This window comes from Globicephala melas, chromosome 7 (genome assembly GCF_963455315.2).
Source record: "Globicephala melas chromosome 7, mGloMel1.2, whole genome shotgun sequence".
NCBI lineage: Eukaryota > Metazoa > Chordata > Mammalia > Artiodactyla > Delphinidae > Globicephala > Globicephala melas.
In genome coordinates this window covers 30,205,961-30,227,637 of record NC_083320.1, presented here as the reverse complement: position 1 = coordinate 30,227,637, position 21,677 = coordinate 30,205,961, and the positions used below count along the sequence as shown (strand labels likewise).

At 43.5% G+C, this 21,677-nt stretch overlaps 1 protein-coding gene across 4 annotated transcripts in view; it reads left to right on the top strand.

The window, feature by feature from the left end:
* The window catches only part of PARD3B (par-3 family cell polarity regulator beta), a 1,048,345-nt gene extending 1,034,265 nt beyond the window's left edge, over positions 1 to 14,080 (top strand). For 2 of the 4 annotated variants that reach the window (XM_030854060.3, XM_060301967.2), the window contains one exon: positions 9,392 to 11,130. In XM_030854060.3, coding sequence (XP_030709920.1) covers positions 9,392 to 9,749 — 358 coding nt within the window. In that variant the 3' untranslated portion in view covers positions 9,750 to 11,130. Of the gene's footprint in view, positions 1 to 9,391 lie in introns of all 4 variants that reach the window. The other 2 variants (XR_009564558.2, XM_060301965.2) reach the window with 2 other exon arrangements.
* Positions 14,081 to 21,677: the final 7,597 nt, after the last annotated feature.

Below are 21,677 nucleotides of genomic sequence, written 5' to 3'. Positions count from 1 at the left end.
TCTTTTCCCATTTAGGTTATTACAGAATATTGAGCAGAGTTCATTGTGTTATACAGTAGGTCCTTGTTGGTTATCTATTTTAAATACAATAGTGTGTATATGTCAATCCCAAACTCCCAATTTATCCCTCCCCCGATCTTCCCCCTTTGGTAACCGTTTGTTTTCTAAGTCTGTGAGTCTGTTTCTGTTTTGTAAATAAGTTCATTTGTATCATTTTTTTTTAGATTCTGCATATAAGTGATATCATATGATATCTGTCTTTCTCTGACTTCACTCAGTCTGACAATCTCTAGGTCCATCCGTGTTGCTGCAAGTGGCATTATTTCATTCTTCTTAATGGCTGAGTAATATTCTGTTACATATATGTACCACATCTTCTTTATCTGTTCCTCTGTCAATGGACATTTAGGTTGCTTCTATGTCTTGGCTATTGTAAACAGCGCTGGGGTACATGTATCCTTTTGCACCATGTTTTTTTCCAGATATATGCCTAGGAGTGGAATTGCTGGATCATATGGTACCTTTTAGATTTTAAGGAACCTCTGTACTGTTCTGCATAGTGGCTGTACCAATTTACATTCCCACGAACAGTGTAGGAGGGTTCCCTTTTCACCACACCCTCTCCAGCATTTATTGTCTCTAGACTTTTTGATGATGGCCATTCTGATTGGTGTGAAGGGCTATCTCATTGTAGTTTTGATTTGCATTTCTCTAATAATTAGCGATGTTGAGCACCTTTACATGTGCCTCTTGGTCATCTGTATGTCTTCCTTGGGGAAATGTCTATTTAGGTGTTCTGCCCATTTTTTGATTGGGTTGTTTGTTTTTTTAATATTGAGCTGCATGAGCTGTTCATATATTTTGGAGATTAATCCTTTGTCTGTTGATTCGTTTGCAAATATTTTCTCCCATTCTGAGGGTTGCCTTTTTGTCTTGTTTGTAGTTTCCTTTGTTTGCAAAAGCTATTAAGATTCATTAGGTCCCATTTGTTTATTTTTGTTTTTATTTCCATTCTCTAGTAGGTGGATCAAAGAAGATCTTGCTGTGATTTATGTCAAAGAGTGTTCTTCCTATGTTTTCCTCTAAGAGTTTTACAGTGTCCGGTCTTACATTTAGGTCTCTAATCCATTTTGAGTTTATTTTTGTGTATGGTGTTAGACAGTGTTCTAATTTCATTCTTTTACATGGAGCTGTCCAGTTTTCCCAGCACCACTTATTGAAGAGCCTGTCTTTTCTCCATTGTATATCCTTGCCTCCTCTGTCATAGATTAGTTGACCATAGGTGTGTGGGTTTATCTCTGGGCTTTCTATCCTGTTCCGTTGATCTATATTTCTGTTTTTGTGCCAGTACCATACTGTTTTGATTACTGTTGCTTTGTAATATAGTCCGAAGTCAGGGAGCCTGCTTCCTCCAGCTCCATTTTTCTTTCTCACGATTGCTTTGGCTATTTGGGGTCTTTGGTGTTTCCATACAAATTGTAAAACTTTTTGTTCTACTTCTGTGAAAAATGCCATTGGTAATTTGATAGGGATTGTATTGAATCTATAGATTGCTTTGGGTAGTATAGTCATTCTGATAATATTGATTTTTCTAATCCAAGAACATGGTATAGCTTTCATCTGATCATGTCATGTTTGATCTCTTTCATCAGCATCTTATAGTTTTCAGAGTACAGGTCTTTTGCCTCCTTAGGTAGGTTTATTCCTAGGTATTTTATTCTTTTTGATGTGATGGTAAGTGGGATTTTTTTCTTTAATTTCTCTTTCTGATCTTTTGTTGTTAATGTATAGGAATGCAACAGATTTCTGTGTATTAATTTTGTATCCTGCAACTTTACTGAATTTGTTTATGAACTCTAGTAGTTTTCTGGTACCAACTTTAGGATTTTCTATGTATAGTATCTTGTCACCTGCAAACAGTGACAGTTTTACTTCTTTTCCAATTTGGATTCCTTTTATTTCTTTTTCTTCTCTGATTGATTGCTATGGCTAGGACTTCCAAAACTATGTTGAACAAAAGTGGCAAAAGTGGACATCCTTGTCTTGTTCCTGATCTTAGATGGAATGCTTTCAGATTTCACCATTGAGGATGATGTTAGCTATAGGTTTGTCATATATGGCCTTTATTATGTTGAGGTGTGTGCCACTTTCTGGAGAGTTTTCATCATAAATGGGTGTTGAATTTTGTCAAAAGATTTTTCTGTATCTACTGAGATCATCATATGGATTTTATTCTTCAATTTGTTAATATGGTGTAGCACACTGATTGATTTGTGGATACTGAAAGATCCTTGCATCCCTGGGATAAAGCCCACTTGATCGTGGTGCATAATCATTTTAATGTATTGCTGGATTCGGTTTGCTAGTACTTTGTTGAGGATTTTTGCATCTATATTCATCAGTGATACTGGCCTGTAAATCTGTGTGTGTGTGTGTGTGTGTGTGTGTGTGTGTGTGTGTGTGTGGTAGCTTTGTCTGGTTTTGATATCAGGGTGATGGTAGACTCATAGAATGAGTTTGAGAGTATTCATTCCTCTGTAATTTTTTGTAATAGTTTCAGAAGGATATGTGTTAACTCTTCTCTAAATGTTTGATAGAATTCACCTGTGAAGCCATATGGTCCTGGACTTTTGTTCATTGGGAGTTTTTTTAATCACAGTTTCAATTTCATTACTTGTGGTTGGTCTGTTCATATTTTCTGTTTTTTCCTGGTTCAGTCTTGGAAGTTTGTACCTTTCTAAGAATTTGTCCATGTCTTCTAGGTTGTCCAGTTTATTGCCATATAGTTGCTTGTAGTAGTCTCTTATGATTCTTTTTATTTCAGTGGTGTCCGTTGTAACTTTTTTTATATCTAAGTTTATCAATTTGAGCCCTCTCTCTTTTTTTCTTGATGCGTCTGGCTAAAGTTTTATCAATTTTGTTTATCTTTTCAAAGAACCAGCTTTTAGTTTCACTGATCTTTGCTACTGCTTTCTTTGTCTCTGTTTCATTTATTTCTGCTCTGGTCTCTATGATATTTTTTTTTCTGCTAACTTTGTGTTTTGTATGTTCTTCTTTCTCTAATTGTTTTAGGTGTAAGGTTATATTCTTCATTTGGGATTTTTCTTGTCTCCTGAGGTAAGATTGTATTGCTATAAACTTCCCTCTTAGAACTGATTTTGCTGCATCCCATAGGTTTTGGAGAGTTGTGTTTTCATTTGTCTCTAGATATTTTTTTATTTCCTCTTTAATTCTTCAGTGATCCATTGGTAGGTTAGTAGCATATTGTTTAACCTCCACATGTTTGTGTTTTTTACAGTTTTTTTTCCTTGTAGTTGATTTCTAATCTCATAGGGTTGTGGTCGGAAAAGATGCGTGATATGATTTCAACTTTCTGAAGTTTACCAAGGCTTGCTCTGTGGCCCAGCATGTGATCTACCCTGGCAGATGTTCCATGTGCACTTGAAAAGAATGTGTATTCTGCTGCTTTCAGATGGAATGCTCTATAAATATCAATTAAGCCTATGTGGTCCAATGTGTCATTTAAGGCCTGTGTTTCCTTATTGATTTTCTGTCTGGATGATCTGTCCATTGATGAAAGTAGGGTGTTAAAGTCCCTCACTATTATTGTGTTACCGTCAATTTCTCCTTTTATGGCTGTTGGCATTTGCCTTATATATTGAGGTGCTCCTATATTGGGTACATACATATTTATATTTGTTATATCTTCTTCTAGATGGATCCCTTGATCATTACATGGTGTCCTTTTTGTCTCTTGTAACAGTTTTTATTTTAAAGTCTATTTTGACTGATATGAGTATTGCCTCCAGCTTTCTTTTGATTTCCATTTGCATGGAATACCTTTTTCCATCCCCTCACTTTCAGTCTGTATATGTCCCTAGACCTGAAGTGGGTCTCTTGTAAACAGCATATATATGGGTCTTGTTTCTGTATCCATTCAGCCAGTCTGTGTTTTTTGGTTAGAGCATTTAATCCATTTACATTTAAGGTAATTATTGATATGTATGTTCTTATTGCCATTTTGTTAATTGTTTAGTATTTGTTTTTGTAGGTCTTTTTTTCTTCTCTTCCTCTTTTGCTCTCTTCTCTTGTGACCTGATGACTAACTAACTTTAGTGTTGTGTTTTGATTCCTATTTCTTTTGTGTGTGTGTTTCTATTGTAGATTTTTGGTTTGCAGTTACCACGAGGTTTTGATATAGCAGTCTGTATATAAACAAGATTGTTTTTTAAGTAAGTTGCTGGTCTTTTAATATCAAATGATTTTTTTAAATTTTTTTTTTTATTTTTTGGCTGTGTTGAGTCTTCATTCCTGTGCCTGGGCTTTTCTCTAGTTGCTGCGAGTAGGGGCTACTCTTTGTTGAGGTGCGCAGGCTACTCATTGTGGTGGCTTCTCCTGTTGTGGAGCACAGGCTCTAGGTGCACGAGCTTCAGTAGTTGTGGCATGTGTGCTCAGTAGTTGTGGTTCGCAGGCTCTAGAGCACAGGCTCAGTAGTTGTGGCACATGGGCTTAGTTGCTCCGCGGCATGTGGGATCTTCTGGGACGAGGGATCAAACCCGTGTCCCCTGCATTGGCAGGCAGATTCTTAACCACTGTGCCACCAGGGAAGTCCCTGCATTTTCAACATCCTGTACCTTTACTGTGTGTTTGCTTTTCCTGGTGAGCTTTTCCATTCATAATTTTCTTATTTCTAGTTGTGGCCTTTTCTTTTCTGCCTAGAGAAGTTCCTTTAGCATTTGTGGCAAAGCTGGTCTGGTGGTGCTGCATTCTTTTAGCTTTTGCTTATCTGTAAAGTTTTTGATTTCTCCATCGAATCTGAATGAGAGCTTTGCCGGGTAGAGCATTCTTGGTTGTAGGTTCTTCCCTTCCATCACCTTAAACGTATCATGCCACTCCCTTCTGGCCTGCAGTTTCTGCTAAAAAGTCAGCTGATAGCCTTATGGGAATTCCCTTATATGTTATTTGTTGCTTTTCCCTTGTTGCTTTTAATATTTTTTTTTTAATTTTTGTCAATTTTATTACTATGTGTCACAGCATGTTCTTCCTTGGGTTTATTCTGCCTGGGACTCTCTTGCTTCCTGGACATGGGTGACTGTTTCCTTTCCCATGTTAGGGAAGTTTTCAGCTATTATCTCTTCAAATATTTTCTCATGTCCTTTCTCTCTTCTCCTTCCGGGACCCCTAGAATGCAAATGTTAGTGCATTTAATGTTGTCCCAGAGGTCTCTTAGACTGTCCTCATTTCTTTTCATTCTTTTTTCTTTATTCTGTCCTGCAGCACTGATTTCCACCATTCTGTCTTCCAGGTAACTTATCTGTTCTGCCTCAGTTATTCTGCTATTGATTCCTTCTAGTGTGTTTTTCTTTTCAGTTATTGTATTGTTCATCTCTGTTCTTTAGTTCTTCTAGGTCTTTGTTAAACAAACATTTCTTGTATCTTCTTGATCTGTGCCTCCGTTCTTTTTCCTAGGTCTTGGATCATGTTTACTGTCATTACTCTGAATTGTTTTTTGGGTAGGTTGCCTATCTCCACTTCACGTAGTTGTTCTACTGGGGTTTTATCTTGTACCTTCATCTGGGACATATTCCTCTGCCATCTCATTTTGTCTAACTTTCTGCAACTGCAATTTCTGTTCCACAGGCTGCAGGGTTGTAGTTCTCCTTGCTTCTGCTGTCTGCCCCCTGGTGGATGAGGTTGGTCCAGGGGCTGGTGCAGGTTTCCTGGTGTGAGGAACTGGTGCCTGCCCCACTGGTGGGTGGAGCTGGGTCTTGTCCCTCTGGTTGGCAGGGCCTTGTCAAGAGGTGTGTTTAGCTGGCAGTTGTGTGCTCAGGAAGACTTTAAGCAGCCTGTCTGTTGATATGTGGGGCTGTGTTCCCACCCTTTTGGTTGTTTGGCCTGAGGCGTCTCTGCACTACAGCCTACAGGCTGTTAGGTGGGGCCAGGTCTTGATGGGAAAATGGTGGCCTCAAGGCCAGCTCATGCCAATGAGTACTCCCCAGGACTACAGCTGCAGTGTGTTTCTCCCCAGAGTGAGCCACAGCTGACCCTGCCTCTGCAGGAGACCCTCCAATACCAGCAGATGGGTCTGGCCCAGGCTCTTATGCTGTCACTGCTTTTTTTCCCTGTGACCTGGTGCACACGAGAGCTTGTGTCTGCCCTCCAAGAGTGGGGTTTCTGTTTCCCCTAGTCCTATGGAATTCCTGTGATCAAACCCCGCTGGCCTTCAAAGCCAGATCCTTGGGGGCTCCTCCTCCCATTGCCAGACCCACAGGCTGGGGAGCCTGATGTGGGGCTCAGAACTTTCACTCCTGTGGGAGAACTTCTGCAATATAATTATTTTCCAGTTTGTGGGTCGCCCACCTGGCGGGTAGGGGATTTGATTTTATCGCAATTACGCCCCTCCTACCATCTTGTCATGTCGTCTTTGTCTTTGGATATAGGATATGGTTTTTGGGAGGTTCCAGCATTTTTTTGTTGATGGTTGTTAGGCAGTTAGTTGTGATTTTTGTGTTTTCATAAGATGAGGTGATCTCACGTCCTTCTACTCTGCCATCTTGTCTCAACTTCCCTAAAAATTGTTCTTTTAAATATGTGTGTGTGCGTGTGCACACAATATTCACAAGCACTTAGAAGTTCTATTAAAAGTCAGTGCTCAATTTTGAGCAAAAAGTTATTATAAACAATAGCAACTCCCTCCCCCGCATCAAAGAAAGAAAAATTCTTCTAGCACTCTTTGAACCTTAAAGAGTATTTTTATAGGCCAGCTCATTGTTTTCCTTCTCTCTGAAAAATTAGAAATGATAACTGTTTTGATGAGTTCTACAGAAAAAGAAGACAGTTTCCATGATTTCATTTCTTGACAAAGAACAGGTGCCTCACTTGGTTTCTGCCACATGTAAGCAAATTCCCAGACGTAAAACTTCCCCTCAGGGGAAGCAATGTGGGTCCACAGAACTATCTTGAGTTCTGCCCCCTCTTCCCCTGGCCGTGTGAGGTGGCCGACTAGTAGGGGGAGGCGTGGGAGAAGAGCCTTGACCGTCCCCATGCGCACGCAGCCTGCACGGTGGCTGTGGCCATCAGGGTGGCTTCTGCCCTGTCACTGCTTCATCTGGCTAGTCTCTCCACGAAAAAACCAAGGCCTGCCTGTCTTTTGTAATATTCTGTTTTAAAAGAGAGAAATCTCCAGGGAGAGAACAGGACCCTAAAAGTCCAAGGCCTGGAATTCCTCCTTTCTCTCTTTCCATTTTAAACAGGAAACATTCATGCTAAGAGGGTCCAGAGGGAGTGTTGGTTGTATGTTCATTTTAAGGCAGATAATGTTTGTGTGTTGCAAATGTCAGTGATTTATCCCAAGGGCTTAAAATGAGTGCAGAAAAACCACATGTTTCACTTCATGCAGAGAAATATCATCAGTAGATTCTGAGAGAAAACACAGGTTAAGGATTTTTTTTAAGTGTTTTGAAAATCTTTAACGTGAACCAAAAGGAAATAATTAATAGAAATGAGCAAGGTGGGAGAGGGAGGAAGCTTAAAATATTACACGATAAAAGGTATAATGAATGCTGGAAGTTTTCTAAAGAAAAAATAACATTCTAAAGGAAAGGGAAGATGAAATCCCCGCCCTTTATTCCCCAGGGCTGGAGTGACACATTACACATTTGTGCTCTATTTGTCATGGGCAATTTAAAATAGAGCAAAGCAAACTGCACTGAGTAATAGCAGTTGACGCCATAATAACTTGTACGCAAACAATTTAATTTTTTTATCTGAAAACACTAACTAAATTAACCCAGGCTCAAGGATCTATCTTTCGTTATTATACACAGCCAAATTAAGACGTAAAAAAGTAGAGAGAGAATTCTATTGTTCATCCCTATGAATGTGTTCACATGCTGCTTTCCACATGGACCCAAGCTTGGAGCTTGTCAAATAATCCTGATTTGGGGAACTTACTTACAGAGCTGTTTTCACATCAAACTCTGCAGATTACAGGGGGATTGTGACCCTCATTGACGGTGCCCGTATTCTTCCAGCCCTGCCATTTCTTTCACGTGTTCTACCAGGTTGTACTCTGACATTGGAGAGCTTTTCATTAATTATTATTGTTGCTGTTTTCCTCTAAAAAGGAATAATAAAAAGAGGAATGGTAGAAAGTGGGAAGGATCTGGGCATGGTAGTAGTGAATATGTGCACAGAAGGTTATGGGAGTTTAAGAGCTGCAAACAGAACTCATCTGTTTAACCCCAGGCTAGGTAAGATGCACTCATCTGTACCTTGTTTAGAGACCTATTGCTTCTGTTATGACAAATGGATCCGAAGATGCTTGTTGTCTCAGCAGAGAGGTCCAGACAGGGTCGCTTTCCGTTAGTGTTTATTCTTGCCCTTTACCTTCTGTGTGCCTACTCATTACACAGCACAACTTACAGCTGGGTTGTCTTTTCCTCATCTGCTACCGGCTGGGTGGTACTTATTGACTTTGCAGTAGAAGTGCTTTATATCAAAGTTTTGGGTGGGTAAGTCCAGGCTCTAGGTTGGGACTTTCTCTAGGAACTGTAGAAAGAGGAGGGCACACTAATCCACACGGGGACGTAACAGAAGCCAACCAGAGTTAGACCAAGACTGTGACTCATGTAAAGAGCACCCCACAGACCTAGGAGAGAAGTGAATGCAATCCCTGGGAAATTTATGACTCCAAATAATGTGTGCGTTTCTTTTTTTTTTTTTTTTTTTTTTTTTTTGCGGTACACGGGCCTCTCATTGTTGTGGCCTCCTCCCGTTGCGGAGCACAGGCTCCGGACGCGCAGGCTCAGCGGCCATGGCTCACGGGCCCAGCCGCTCCGCGGCGTGTGGGATCTTCCCGGACCGGGGCACGAACCTGTGTCCCCTGCATCGGCAGGCGGACTCTCAACCACTGCGCCACCAGGGAAGCCCTAACGTGTGCATTTCTACCACCATGTTTATGTCAGGCTTCAGGGAGGTGGAAAGGAGAGGGGGCAAATGATCCCAGCTTTAATAGAGCCAAACTAAGCCTTGTTTAGGGAACTAGCTTGGTTACTATAATAAGGCCAACATATACACAAGACAGAATTCTGTTTCTCCCTCAGGCACCGATCAGTCCTGACTGACACGCTGGCTCCATGGGGTCAAGGAGCCAGGCTCCCCAGCATGTGGCTTTCTCCTTGTGTCTAATATGGCCACTCCAGGGGCCAACAGAAAGGAGGGAAGAGAAGAAGAGTGTCCCTTGTTTCCTTTTAAGGGCGCACATCACGTCTGTTCACATCCCACTGGCCAGATCCAGTCTGTGGCCAAACTACATGGGAGGCTAAGGAATGTGGTCATCATCTGGGCAGCTGGCTTTGTAGTCATTGATATGTGTCTGTTCTCTTTCCAGGGGAGGACCAGTGGATCCTGTAGACTATCTGACAGCAGCACCTCGAGGGCTCTACAAGGAAAGGGAGCTTCCATATTACCCAGGGGCTCATCCTGTGCATCCGCCCAAAGGGAGCTACCCCCGCCCCCCAGATCTGAGGATCACAGATCTCCGGTATCCCCAGTACTATCCGCCCCCGCCAGCCCCCCAGCACAAAGGACCCTTCCGACAAGATGTCCCACCTTCCCCTCCTCAGCACCACAGAGTACCAGCCTACCCAGAAATGGGCAGACCAGTGCCCCGAGGGGGCAGCCCAGATCAGTACCCCTATCGAATGCAGGATCCCCGGCAGAAGAACCCCATGACCGCAGCCGTGTAGCTGAGCGCCACCAAGCTCAGCCCAGCCCAGAAAGGAAGACATCCAACATCACCTTTGTTCTTCCTACACCTTAAGGCCGCCTTCCTGTTAAGAATTCTCCATGGTACAGATTAGGTTTTTCTCGCTGAGGCTGCAACACTTGACTGCTAGTCAGAGAGAAAGAAGGGGACAGGAGTTTGGGGAGGGAAATCAGAAGGAAGAGGAAGGATGGGTCCATAAAAAAAATACTGCCTGAAATACTTTTAGAATTGTTCAGTTCACTGAGAGTGACAATTGAACAGGCAGATAACAATGGAGATCTACAACATGGTGCCTCCCTGGAGCACAGACATGCCCCCACAGCACTGGCATCACGGAGGGCAGACTCTGCCCGGGATCGTCATCCGTTCAGAGACTAGCTTCAGCCACCTGATTAGAGCTGTTACGTCTGTGAAGAGTGGTTGCCAATGTGGGTGTCCTAAGTGAGTGGTTTTTACATTGAAAAAACAACAGCGGGCAAACATGACGAGTGATCTCCTTGAAATGTTTTATACCTAGAGGAAGGCTGCATTTCTTTATTTGTAGAATTTCTCAGGTTCTCAGTTCCACTCACTTGGTATAAGCATGTCACGTTTCCTTGCTTTTAGTGTAAAAGTAAGATGTGAATGCAGTCCTGGTGTCCTGGGAGAATGTACAAAGCTAGCAGAGCTTCCAGAAGAAATATATGCCTAGCATCAAGGCAATCAGGTTAAGAGGCTGACATTCCTGTGGTCCTCACCTTCCTTCCTCCCACGTCCCAGGCACGACAGCATGGAGATATCTGGTTTCCGAGGCATCCCCAAATCTCCTGCCTATAATTATTGTAAGTGGGGCCTCTATTTTAAGGCTCCCACTTGAGAGTTAAGATGTACTCGGGAAAAAGAGGGCCCACTGGTTAGTATGCACAGGAAGCAGTGCTCTGAGATGCCAATTCCAGACCCAGTGCCAAACAGTGCCATATGCACCCGGCGTCGGGGAGGGGCTGACTGTGCTCTTTGGGAATGATAACCGGCAGGTGGTAGACAGTGGTGACTGACTGTGTGTGTGTGTGTGTGTGTGTGTGTGTGTGTGAAAGTGTGTGATTACCAGTATGGAGAATGGAAAATAAAAACGGAAAGCTTGATGAGGAAGGGAATAAAAAGGAAAAAAGCCAGAAAACAGAAGGGAAGGGAGAAGAAGCATAAAACTAAATCATTCTATATCTGCTATATTATTTCATTAACAGAAGTCAGGGCAAGACCAAGGCCGAGGTCTCCAGTTGGGAAAAGAAGGTCTTATGGCTTCGAAAAGCTGAAAGCCCACCCTCCGGAATCCATGGCAATTTTTTTAGAGCTTTGCAGCTATATTCTACTTATTTCAACACAGAACCTCTAAAACCTACAACCTAACCCAAATAAGAACATAAGAGAAAACTGAGAAACAGCAAAGCCTGGGAGCAGCAACTCGAATTGTTCAGTGACTCCTGCAGTACTTTAAACCTTTTTACATTCCTTCTTCATTCCCTCCCACAAAAAGTCTCGAGTTCAATTTAGACATATTTTGGCCAAGATTAGGATACCTCTGACTGCTAGGATTTAATAAATTATAGTATTATTGAATATATAGATTATCTATCCAGCCCAGTTTAGTCTTTTAATTTAAAATAGAGTTCTGTTACCAAGAATGATGCAACTGGTGGGTTTAGACTTAACTAGTGTTATTTACTGAACTTTAAGAGGTATCATTTTCTAAACTACCATTTACTCATGGCCCTCTTGAAAATAGACTGTCCAGTTGTTTGTGGCCCTCTATCATCTGTCTTATGCCAGGCACCTTTAGATCGTTCGCAATTTGTGCAGAGGTTGAAGATTGGGCCCTGCTCACCTAGAGCTGGAGTGCAGGTGAGCTGTAGGGTTTCCCAGCCAACATGCTGCAAGCTGCCTTCCCCTCAAGCTACATAAACCTTCAAGAAGACAATGATAAGATGAGGGAAGTGTGATGTATTTTGAAGCATTAAAAATCAGCTCTTTAGGATGTTCCATAATTTAACCAAATTCCTGTAGACTAGTGGACATAGCCAAGCCAGAAGCTTCCTCCTGGATTAAGGCCAAGGTCCCACAAGGGGCAGTGGTATAAGGTGAGACGCTCTGTGTGTGCTGGAGGAGTGACCCTTGTAGGAAGAATGCCTATATTTTCACCACGTTGCCACCTTGCGAGCATATCTCCTGCACTCAGACTCGGGGAAAGCTGCTGCAAGCATGGTTTTGTGTTGTACACACAGGTAATAAAACAGTTGCTAATCCTGAGGGGCAGCTAAGGATGTGAAGGTACTATGAAAACAGATGAAAAAAAGATTATAGCAGTTTTCTTTTCTTGCTTGAGGTAGAACACACGCCCCATTAGACCCTACCCAAAAGGAGCTAGCATTACGTGTGCGACAGTCTTCATCAAGCCAACTGACAAGTAAGAACAGCTTGAATGTAAGCTTTATAAATGCCTGTGACCCAGCCCTCCAACTGTCACCACCCAGAGGTTATGGAACTCTTTCCCAGTATTTAGGAGAACAGGTTGTTTAGAGCATTTAGAAGACCAGGCTATAATCAGTAGGTGCCCGGTAGCAGGAAATAGTTCCTGGGTTATTTATGGCCTTGGAAAAACTCAATCAGGTGTCTCCTTGTAGCTCGGAATGCTAATAGACGCCCCCCAGGAAAAGGTGGCACAGCGAGCTTGGCGAGCTACAAACCCATCAACGTACACCCACCCGGCTCCTCGCCTGACCACTGGGTCATCCAGGCCTTGAAACGATGTACTGGCCTCAAGTAACTAGTTATTTTAAGGAGCTCTGTTTGTGTCCCTTTTTGCAGGCATAGAGAGAGAAAAGGGAGCAGACCACCGAAAAATTTTAGATGCAGGCAAATTCAGTCCTCTACAAGGGAGCGAAACACAACATCTCACTAACCCATTGTGTCACTGGTCTGTGGCAGTATCACTCTTGGTATAATATTGCTTCCCTATGGTATCACACCACTGGATGAAAGGCAAGCTCAAAGTCAGGAGTATTTTCTTAAATCATGATTGACAACAAAACGGGGGGAAAAAATTACTGTGAAGCTCCTTATTCTTAGATTTTTAGATCTATATGCGTTAACCTCATAGTACAGCACAGAGCAGAGATCTTATAATCAAGAGCACGTGCAGAGCCACAGACCCACCATCACCCTGAGGAGGAAGCTCTGTGCACACCAACCGAGAGAGGAGATGTGAGACTTCACTGGAGCTTTGTTTTTGCCACCAGTAACAAAATTAAAACATGATTCATTATTCCTTCCAAAGATGTAGGAACTTCTCGAGTGAAATCTATCTCCTGAAGGAAATCCACCTGACAACTTTTGGAGTTGCCATGCATAGGGCTGGTATACACAGTGATCAAGACTTCAAAGAGTGTTCATTCCCTAACCTGTATCCACAGCGTTCATTTTCTTTGGAGGAACATCTTAGCATTTCAGAGGGATACAGAGATCTGGAGAGTTTGGTGTGGACAGCAGTATGTGTCTCTAAAATTTTCATTGGCATTAAACTCTGAAATCCACAATGAATGGCCTTCAAATTGGTGCTAAACTGGGTAGACACCCTACTGCTTCGAGTCCAGGAGCAACAGAAAGTCCAGATTTAGCGCAATTAGGCAGGAGGGAGTTGGAGTCAGAAACAGCCCGCGACAGTATTTCTCTGCACTCCCGGTTCACGCCGACTTAAGTGGAAATGATGCCACAATGAGACCAGAAAAAGGAGTCTCCATAAGATATCGCTACAAAGTCACCTTTCTGATAAAAAGGAAAATGAAAGTTAGATATCTAAAATAAGCCTAGAATCTCATATGAAGCTACAACTTCTAAGGGAAACTCTCCCCCACGTCCTTAAATCGTAATAGAATCCCACACAGCCTGACTTTTAAAGGTGGGCTTCACTATCAACCCAGAGTGGAGCGCGAACTAACCCCCACGACTGTCTCCTGACTCAGCTCTTTCAGACAGTGTTATGTTCCATCCACGCTGACTGCAGTGCTATTTACTACTGGAACATAAAAACAAAACCTGCTGTTTATACAGTCACTTTTTCTAGGGTTTTCCTGTGCTTATATGATACCAAGTCTGTTCATAAGTTCTGAAGATAAATTATGTGAAATCATATTTTGGCGTAGGGGGTGGAGAATGAATTCTTTACAGACTTTTTAGGATGATCCCATTTTTACCACAGAAAGATTTTGGATATTGTTATATATGAATATATAAATTTTTCTTGTTTATTTTGCATCAAAATAAAGCTTTATTCAGTCAGTAAAAGTCAAATCTTGGTTTTTACCCACCACCGGCTTGTTTTAGGGTTTGATGAATGAATAGGTAGGGAGGTGTGGCCCTGCTCACCCTTGAATAGCAACCTCACAGGGCAGAGGACACAAGGAAAGAGCATCCGTCACATGCTGGGCTCCCCCAAAAGCAGATGCCGAGATGGGAATGAACAAGCGGGATGTTTATTTGGGAGTGCACTTGGGTTCAGTTCACACAGAAGGCAGGGGAAGAAGACAGGATGGGGCCGAGAGGGAAAGACTGAGCTGCCATGTGCTCCCAACTTGGGCTCAGCCAACTCCACAGGGAAACCTGGAGCTGCAGTGGCCCCATAGAGTCATCCCAAGTGGGGACAAGGGAGATGGGCCTTTATCCCACTATCTTGGTCAGGGGATACGGGCTACTTCTGGAAGTAGGGGAGACCCAGAACCAGGCAGTTTTCTTCAGGTGAGGCAATTCCCAAAAGGGCTGACAGCTGGGGTCATCTTGGGGCGATATTCACAGCAGCTGAGAAAATAGCTCTTCACTCCTGAAGTGGGATCTGGGCAATGCCTCACAGCACCCACAAATGCATCCATCACTGTTGACCCCTCTCTCCTGTTAGAAACGCTCTTACCTTGTCTAAAGAAACAGGATTCTAAGTTGGTTTTCCTTGAGACCATCCCTATGTTTCGCAAGCAACTTCACTGGCTCTTCTCAGCCCTCTCCACACTCTCCAAGTTCATCCGCAGCCTTTTAGCTACCACCCTGGACTGCTTTGCTCACAGTTTCCAGCTCTGATCTCCCTCCTGAGTACATGCATTTCCACTTTCCTACTGGACATCCCCACTGGGACTTTCCATAAGCCCTTTGCACGCAACATCTCCAAATTGAACACAAGCTTTCTCCAAAGAAACCTGCTTCTCATGACTCTATGCTGGCCAATCGCACCACCGTGTTCACGGTTACAAACCAGAAATCTGGAAATGATCCTTGACTTTCCATTTATAACCCTGCTCCTTCCCCACAACCATATCCATCTAAAGAAATGGAAGGCCAGCAATTCCGTCCTGCAATTCTATCAAATATGTCCATGATTGCTGACATCCTACCATCACCTCAGTTCAGCGCCATCACCTCTCACCCACCCTCCTCAGTAACCTTCTACGTGATCTGCCTCTTACTGTGCTTCCTTCTGACCCGCTCTGTACTGTACACACCCCACCGCCTTTGGTAAATAAAATTGTACTGGAACACATACACACTGATCCACTGATATACTGTCTAGTACTCTTTCACACTACAGTCTCAACCTCTGCTCTGTACTGCCAGGGGGACTCTTCTGAAATGGACAGCTTACCATGTTACTCTTCTGGAGGCAACATGATCTTGTTGAAAGAACACTGGCTTTGAAAACAGGCAGACCTGGATCTAAAATTAGGTTCAGCCACTAACTAGCTACATAACCTTGGGTAAAATATTTCTCTCTCTAGGCCTTAGTTTTACCATTTGTGAAATGAAACCCCTATACATCTTATGGGATTGTTTTAAGAATTAACTCACATGACAAACATAGGAGCTCTGGAGCGAGTTTGCACCAGCTCCCAGGAGCCAGTTGTCTCCATCTCTTCCCAACCCCGTGTTCAGTGGTAGCTTGAAATAGGTCATGTTGGAAGCATTCACAACACAGAAATTAGCATACCCTACAAATCAGGACTTTTTCCCCTCTAGAGAGCCAGTTGTTAAAGATTACCCGCCCACCACTGTATATAATATACCATTAGATGTTTACTAGAACACTGCTATGTATACTATATATAGTTGCCCAGCAGTCGAGGAAAATTAATCTCTGCCTACACACACACACACACACACACACACACACACACACACACACACACACACACACACACACACACACACACACACACACACACACACACACACACACCCCCTCACTCCTCAAAGCCTTTCTGTGGCTCCCTAATACTTGCAGCTTAAAGTCTAAAGTCCAAAGCCCTCCAAAATCAGTCCACTGGGCCTCTCCCTCCTCATGTCTTGTCATTTATGTAAGACATAAGTTTTACATCTTATACCGTTGTTGTTTCCAATACTTTTGTTTATTTGAACCAAGCGTGCATTTCACAGCTCTGTTCTGTGCCAATACGCAATGAACTCAGTAAGCACAGCCTCCCCTGCTCAAAATACCCTTTGTCCTGTGGATCCTCACTCCTCCTTCAGGTCCCAGGCCAACTGGCTCTTTCTTTCTCCATGAAGACTTAGATGCAGAAACAGGAGGTTGGCTCCCTCACATCCACCCCACCCTCTTGGAGCAGGACTTACTGAAGGCCAGAGACACAAGAGCTGGAGGCCACATTTCCCAGATTTCCTCACAGCTAGGGTGCCACATGAGGCCCAGCTTCTATCCATCCCACCGAACACTCTGGAAGACGGAACTGAGGCCCAGGCACGCTTCCGCCGGCAAACACAGTACTAGAGGCATTTGGCTTTACTCTAAGGGCGTCTGGTCTCTAGCTTCCTGGGGGTCAGGAGGCCCTGCGAGGGTCATCCACTGTGTTAGCAAGGATCACAGCTGAGGCAACAGGATTCTGTTGCCCACAGTTGCGGCAGTGGCTTTCCAGGGCCCTGACTTTCTGGTCGCTGAAGGGCAGCAGCTCCCTCAGTGGGCCAGTTCTGCAACATTCTGAGATTTATTCCCGGAAACCCTGCCTGCAGCCTGCTCCTCCACTCGTTCCAACACGTTTGCAAACAACCTAACTCCCTACCTTAAATCCCTTTCTGTTTAGCCAGAAGGGAGTCAGTTATCTGCAACGAAACCAACCAAGATACCTGCCACAGCCTCCTCCCAAGGCAGAGCTGGCAATGCTATCCTGTGTGTTACTGAGATCCTTTCTGCAGATCCTCAATAAAAATTTTATTACCTCTATTACAGTGATTGGTTTCCATGTCTGTGTGGCCTTCTGAGGCGTATTGTATTTGTGACACATTGCTTGGCTCTGATTATACCCTCAAGAAAAATTTGTTGAATTCATTTGAATGAAGAAATGAGGTGTGAGGATTCTTTTCCTGAACTGCTGCACTGCTGATGTTCAACCTCACAGCCCAAACCATAAATCTCAAAGTCCTTTTGTTAAAGATCGCCGGGTATTATTCTTGAGGTGAAAGGTGTTAGCTCACCTGGGCAGGCCAGGTTCCAATTTAAAGCACAAAGCAGACTAGGAGATTGTAAATGAAATGGGTAGTGCATTATCTAGAGAGTAAAGAGAGACTTAAGCAGAGAGAAAATGTATTACTCACAACCTACTAAGATGAAAATACTTTTAGTGACAGATGATTACTATTATTATTGTATAATTCCTTGGATTTTAGGCAAGTGCTTTGCAATCACTTGCATTACTTGTTCCTTTCAACAACTTTAGTAAGTGGTGAGTTGGATGGTTCCCTGACTTTCCATAAGGAAACTGATTCTTGCATACAATGGTACTAAAATAGATGTTTAATGAACACTGCTTAGGCATATCCAAAGCAACTAGAGATTACTTCCATAAGTGTCTTGACAATTGAGATTTCTTTTTTAGCGGCCATGTTTATACTAATTATTGTTTACAACATATGCTGAATGTTTCATGACCACAGTAATTTTTGCTTCTCATTCTCTGTTCACAGAGAACATCAGGTTCATTCTTATTTTACGACTGAAGAAACTGAGGCATTAAAAAGCCACCCAGGTACTCCAGGGCCACACGGGGGAGAGAAAGTGGAACTTCCTTTCTTCATTAAGTATTTTTCAAGAACCTACTATGTTCCTGGCATGCTTGCCAACTCCTGAGCAGGCTCTTTGCCATGTGGGTGGGCACCTCACCAGCTGGCATCGGAAGTTCCTTCCTCTACATGTGGCTAATGGGCCTCATCCCTGTACCTTCCAAATCACTGGGATCTCAGAGGTCATCGGTCATGGTTAAAGATGGCCCACGTCCTCTGGAAGAGGAGGAGAGCTGTCAACATTTAATGTTCAACTACCATCCTTTTGACTTGAACCTTTATTTGGGTGGTTGTTACTGACTCTCCCCACACAATCCCAAATACCTAAGTTTGCCACATAATCATGAATGTGCACCACCATAAAAAATGGTTTAACTGGACCCTAACAACCCTTGACCATGTAGCTCTTCTGCCTAGCCAATCTAATAAGAAGTTCAAAAATAAAAAAGTGATTCAATTGTGGCCCAACAGATACTTCATATAAAATGCAGCAGAGGACCCCAGACATGGAAGAGCCATGGATTTTACCCTCAAGGACCTAAGAGTCAAGGAGGAGAGAAAAACAAGTACACAAAGAACCGAAACTCAAAGCTGAATGTAGAGAGTGCTTGAGGGAGGTGTACCCTGCCAGGGAAGCCTGACTTTTCACTGTGGGTGTAGACAGGATCAGGGTAGGTCTTATGGAATATATAACGTCTGAAATAACCTTAAAGGATGGGAAGAATGCATACAGGCCGAGCAAAGGAGGATATTGGCTTTCCAGATGAAGAACAGAACACAAGCATCTACACAGAGACAGGAAACTTCCAAATACGTTTGATTGGGGGGAATGGAGAGGACAGACTGTGTGATGGAGGTGGGAAGGTTGTAGGTTAATAATTATAATAGCTAATATGATTCAGTGCTTAGCAAGTGCTAGATACTGGCCTAAATGTTTTCCATAGTTTAGCCCATTTAACCCTCAAACTCTATGAGAAAACAGAGCCTTAAATGAATTAAGTAACTTGCCCTTGGAATTTCAGACTCAACAAGAATAATTACTTAGGGGCTCTAGGGATTTGGATACTTGAGAGAATTGCTCACCCAAATGGGTAAATAAAACTGGCCCAGATGAAAGCACTATGTGAGTTGAACTGGAAAAATTCATCAAATCATCAGCCCTTACTAAAAAGGGGAGGGCTAATATCTACTGAGTGTACAGGAGCCATGCTAGTTGCTTTCCTTACATACATCTCACTTTCTCTCCACGTCTATTAAGATGGGCATTACCTCCATTTTACAGGTAAGAAAACTGAGGATCTAAAAGCATAAGCATCAGCTCTGGCTAGTAAAGTGGCAGCTCTGATCTCGCCTCCAGCTCTGAGTCCACAACGTTCCTTGCTACACCAGTGAAGAGTGGGGATTAAAAGTAAATCTCAGTGTAATTTCTTTTAATTCTTCATAGCTTACATTGTGATTACTATTTAAAGTGTGTGCAATGCTGAAGAAAATTCAGAACGTGTAAATGCAGATTTTGACATTTCAGACTCAAGAAACAAGCAGCCTCGTGTTAGTTCCACTATATATTAAATTATAATCTGTGTAGGCAGCAGTTTTGAAAGGTATCCAGGCAAGTAAGTTGTACTTTTGACTGAAGTCAGACAGGTAGATGAAACTTTGATGACTTAATTCCCCCAACTATTAAAGGTATAAGCAGACCAGGACCCTGAGTTGGAGAGAGGCTGCCAGAAGATTTATTGAGAGCAGTAAAGTGCAGGGCCATAATTTCAACAGGTTATCTTGCTTCTCTAGCTAATTGTTTTCCAAGGTTTCTCAGCTCAGAACCATTCAGCATTCTTAGCACCTGGGAAATGTGATGCTCCTTAGGATATTCTCCAGCGTGCAGCCACCTTTGTCCTCCAGTCACGGCTATATTTTTGCTCAAAGACCCGCTGATTAGATTTAAGAGCCGTCCCAGCCGCACAATGCTCAGTTTTGCTGATCTTCAGAGAGACGGTGGCATCACCTTTGATTCACAGAGAGTGCAGCTCAAACCCAGCCCTGTGCTTTATTAAAGCAGCTTTTAGTCATATTATACCTTCCCAGTTTCGAGCTCCAAAAGCCTCCACCACCTAGGAGTCAAAATCCCCCTCGATAAACAGCATTTGGGGTGATTGGAAAGGGGGGCCTTTGCCTTGTACCCTCCCAGCATCTGCCTCCCGACCCGCCAGGTGTGAGATGGCAGGCGGGGAGGAGGTGATGGAGACCCAGGCAGAGCCCTGCTCTCCAGGTGGCCTTTCAATATCCCTCTCTCTCCTGACCCTCTCTTGACCTTCTCAGTGTGACAGTGTTTGGCCTGGGGCTGTGCCTCTTCATGGTGATTTTTTTCCATTCAGGCTTTAAAGGGGAAGCCTCATAGAGGTGCAGCCACACTGCTTTGGGACCCACTTTCAAAGGATCCTGTTCTCTGGACTGTGTGCTGCAAAATCAAGCAACAGGATGCAAGCCCTCAGCAGAGAACACAGTAGAGCAACTAGCATATGGGTACCTGCAGGTAAATCAACTGTCTTATAGGTGTCAGATGTGTGCAACCTGGCTTTGTCCCAGAGCACAGAACTTTGCCTCTACTGTTATATCAGCCCCCTCCCCTAACACACAAACCAGGCCTGTGCCACGAAAAGCTGAGGGTGGGAAAACCTGAGTATTCTTGGCCGCGAGTGCCAGCATGCTCTATGGAAAAGCATGAGGCCCTTCCCAGGGACCTGGCATCAGGATATCCCCATCCTTCCTTAGAGGTGTCCCCAACTGCCTCCGGGGTCTTCGCTAAGACTTTACTGCTCTCTGCCACTCGGATCCTACACCATCACCCTGCCCCAGCCAACTCACCGGAGTGGGGTTGATGAGCAGAGTCACGTTGGGCCAGGGTTGGGGTGTACTACCCGGCAGGTGCACCCTCCCCCCTCCCCCACTTCTCAGTCGGGGGATAGGCCATCCTAGAGGCAGGCACAGTGGTGGGTGTGTTGCGAGTGGCCCTTGTATTGACAAGCTGGGGGACCCAGCTAGTTACTGACCATCTCTTGGCTTCAGCTACCTGTTTCTAAAGTGGTGATGATCATGCTGACCTCATAGGATGACGTGGAGAGTACACGAAACAATGCACATGAGGCATTTATTATATCAGCCAATAGAAGCTCGATGTTATTTACCATTATTAGCCCTGATTTTTGCAAAGACTCTGACTCTAGTTAGAACTTAAATAGCACACCACCACCATGAGAAAGTATTCCTTTCCAATTCTCTGCTTCCTACAAGAAGCAAGACTGGGTCAGGTGCTTGTTTGTCTTCAAAACCCCTTTACAACTTGTTAAGCTCTTCTATTAACAGAGGGCCCGCCTCAGACTTCTGCGGGCTCCAGTTTGAACTTTGTTTTGTTTTTACTGTATTTATTATATAATTATCTTGTATTTAATAAAAAATGATCCTGGGTTTTTTCCACTTACAGTAGTGAAGTAAGTTTTCATTAAAAGCAAAACGATTTAGGTAAATATTAAGTAGATAATGGCACAAATGTGTACAGTAACAATCACGCAATGTTTAAAAAAAAAAAATAGTGATGTTCAGAAACACTGTGCTAAGCCAGTGGCGGTGCCCCAGGGGCCTCGGAGGCTTCCAGAAGACAGGGCAACTTCTGTAGGATGCAAGCTGTTGGGCTGCATCCTAGGACCCCACGGTAAGTTACAGAGGAATAACAGGAAGCCAGAATGTTCTGAGATAGGGATTGTGCTGACCAGGTTGGTTTCCCTCAAGGGGGATCTTCCTCAGCCTTCAGCCCCTCCTTGTTCCTGGC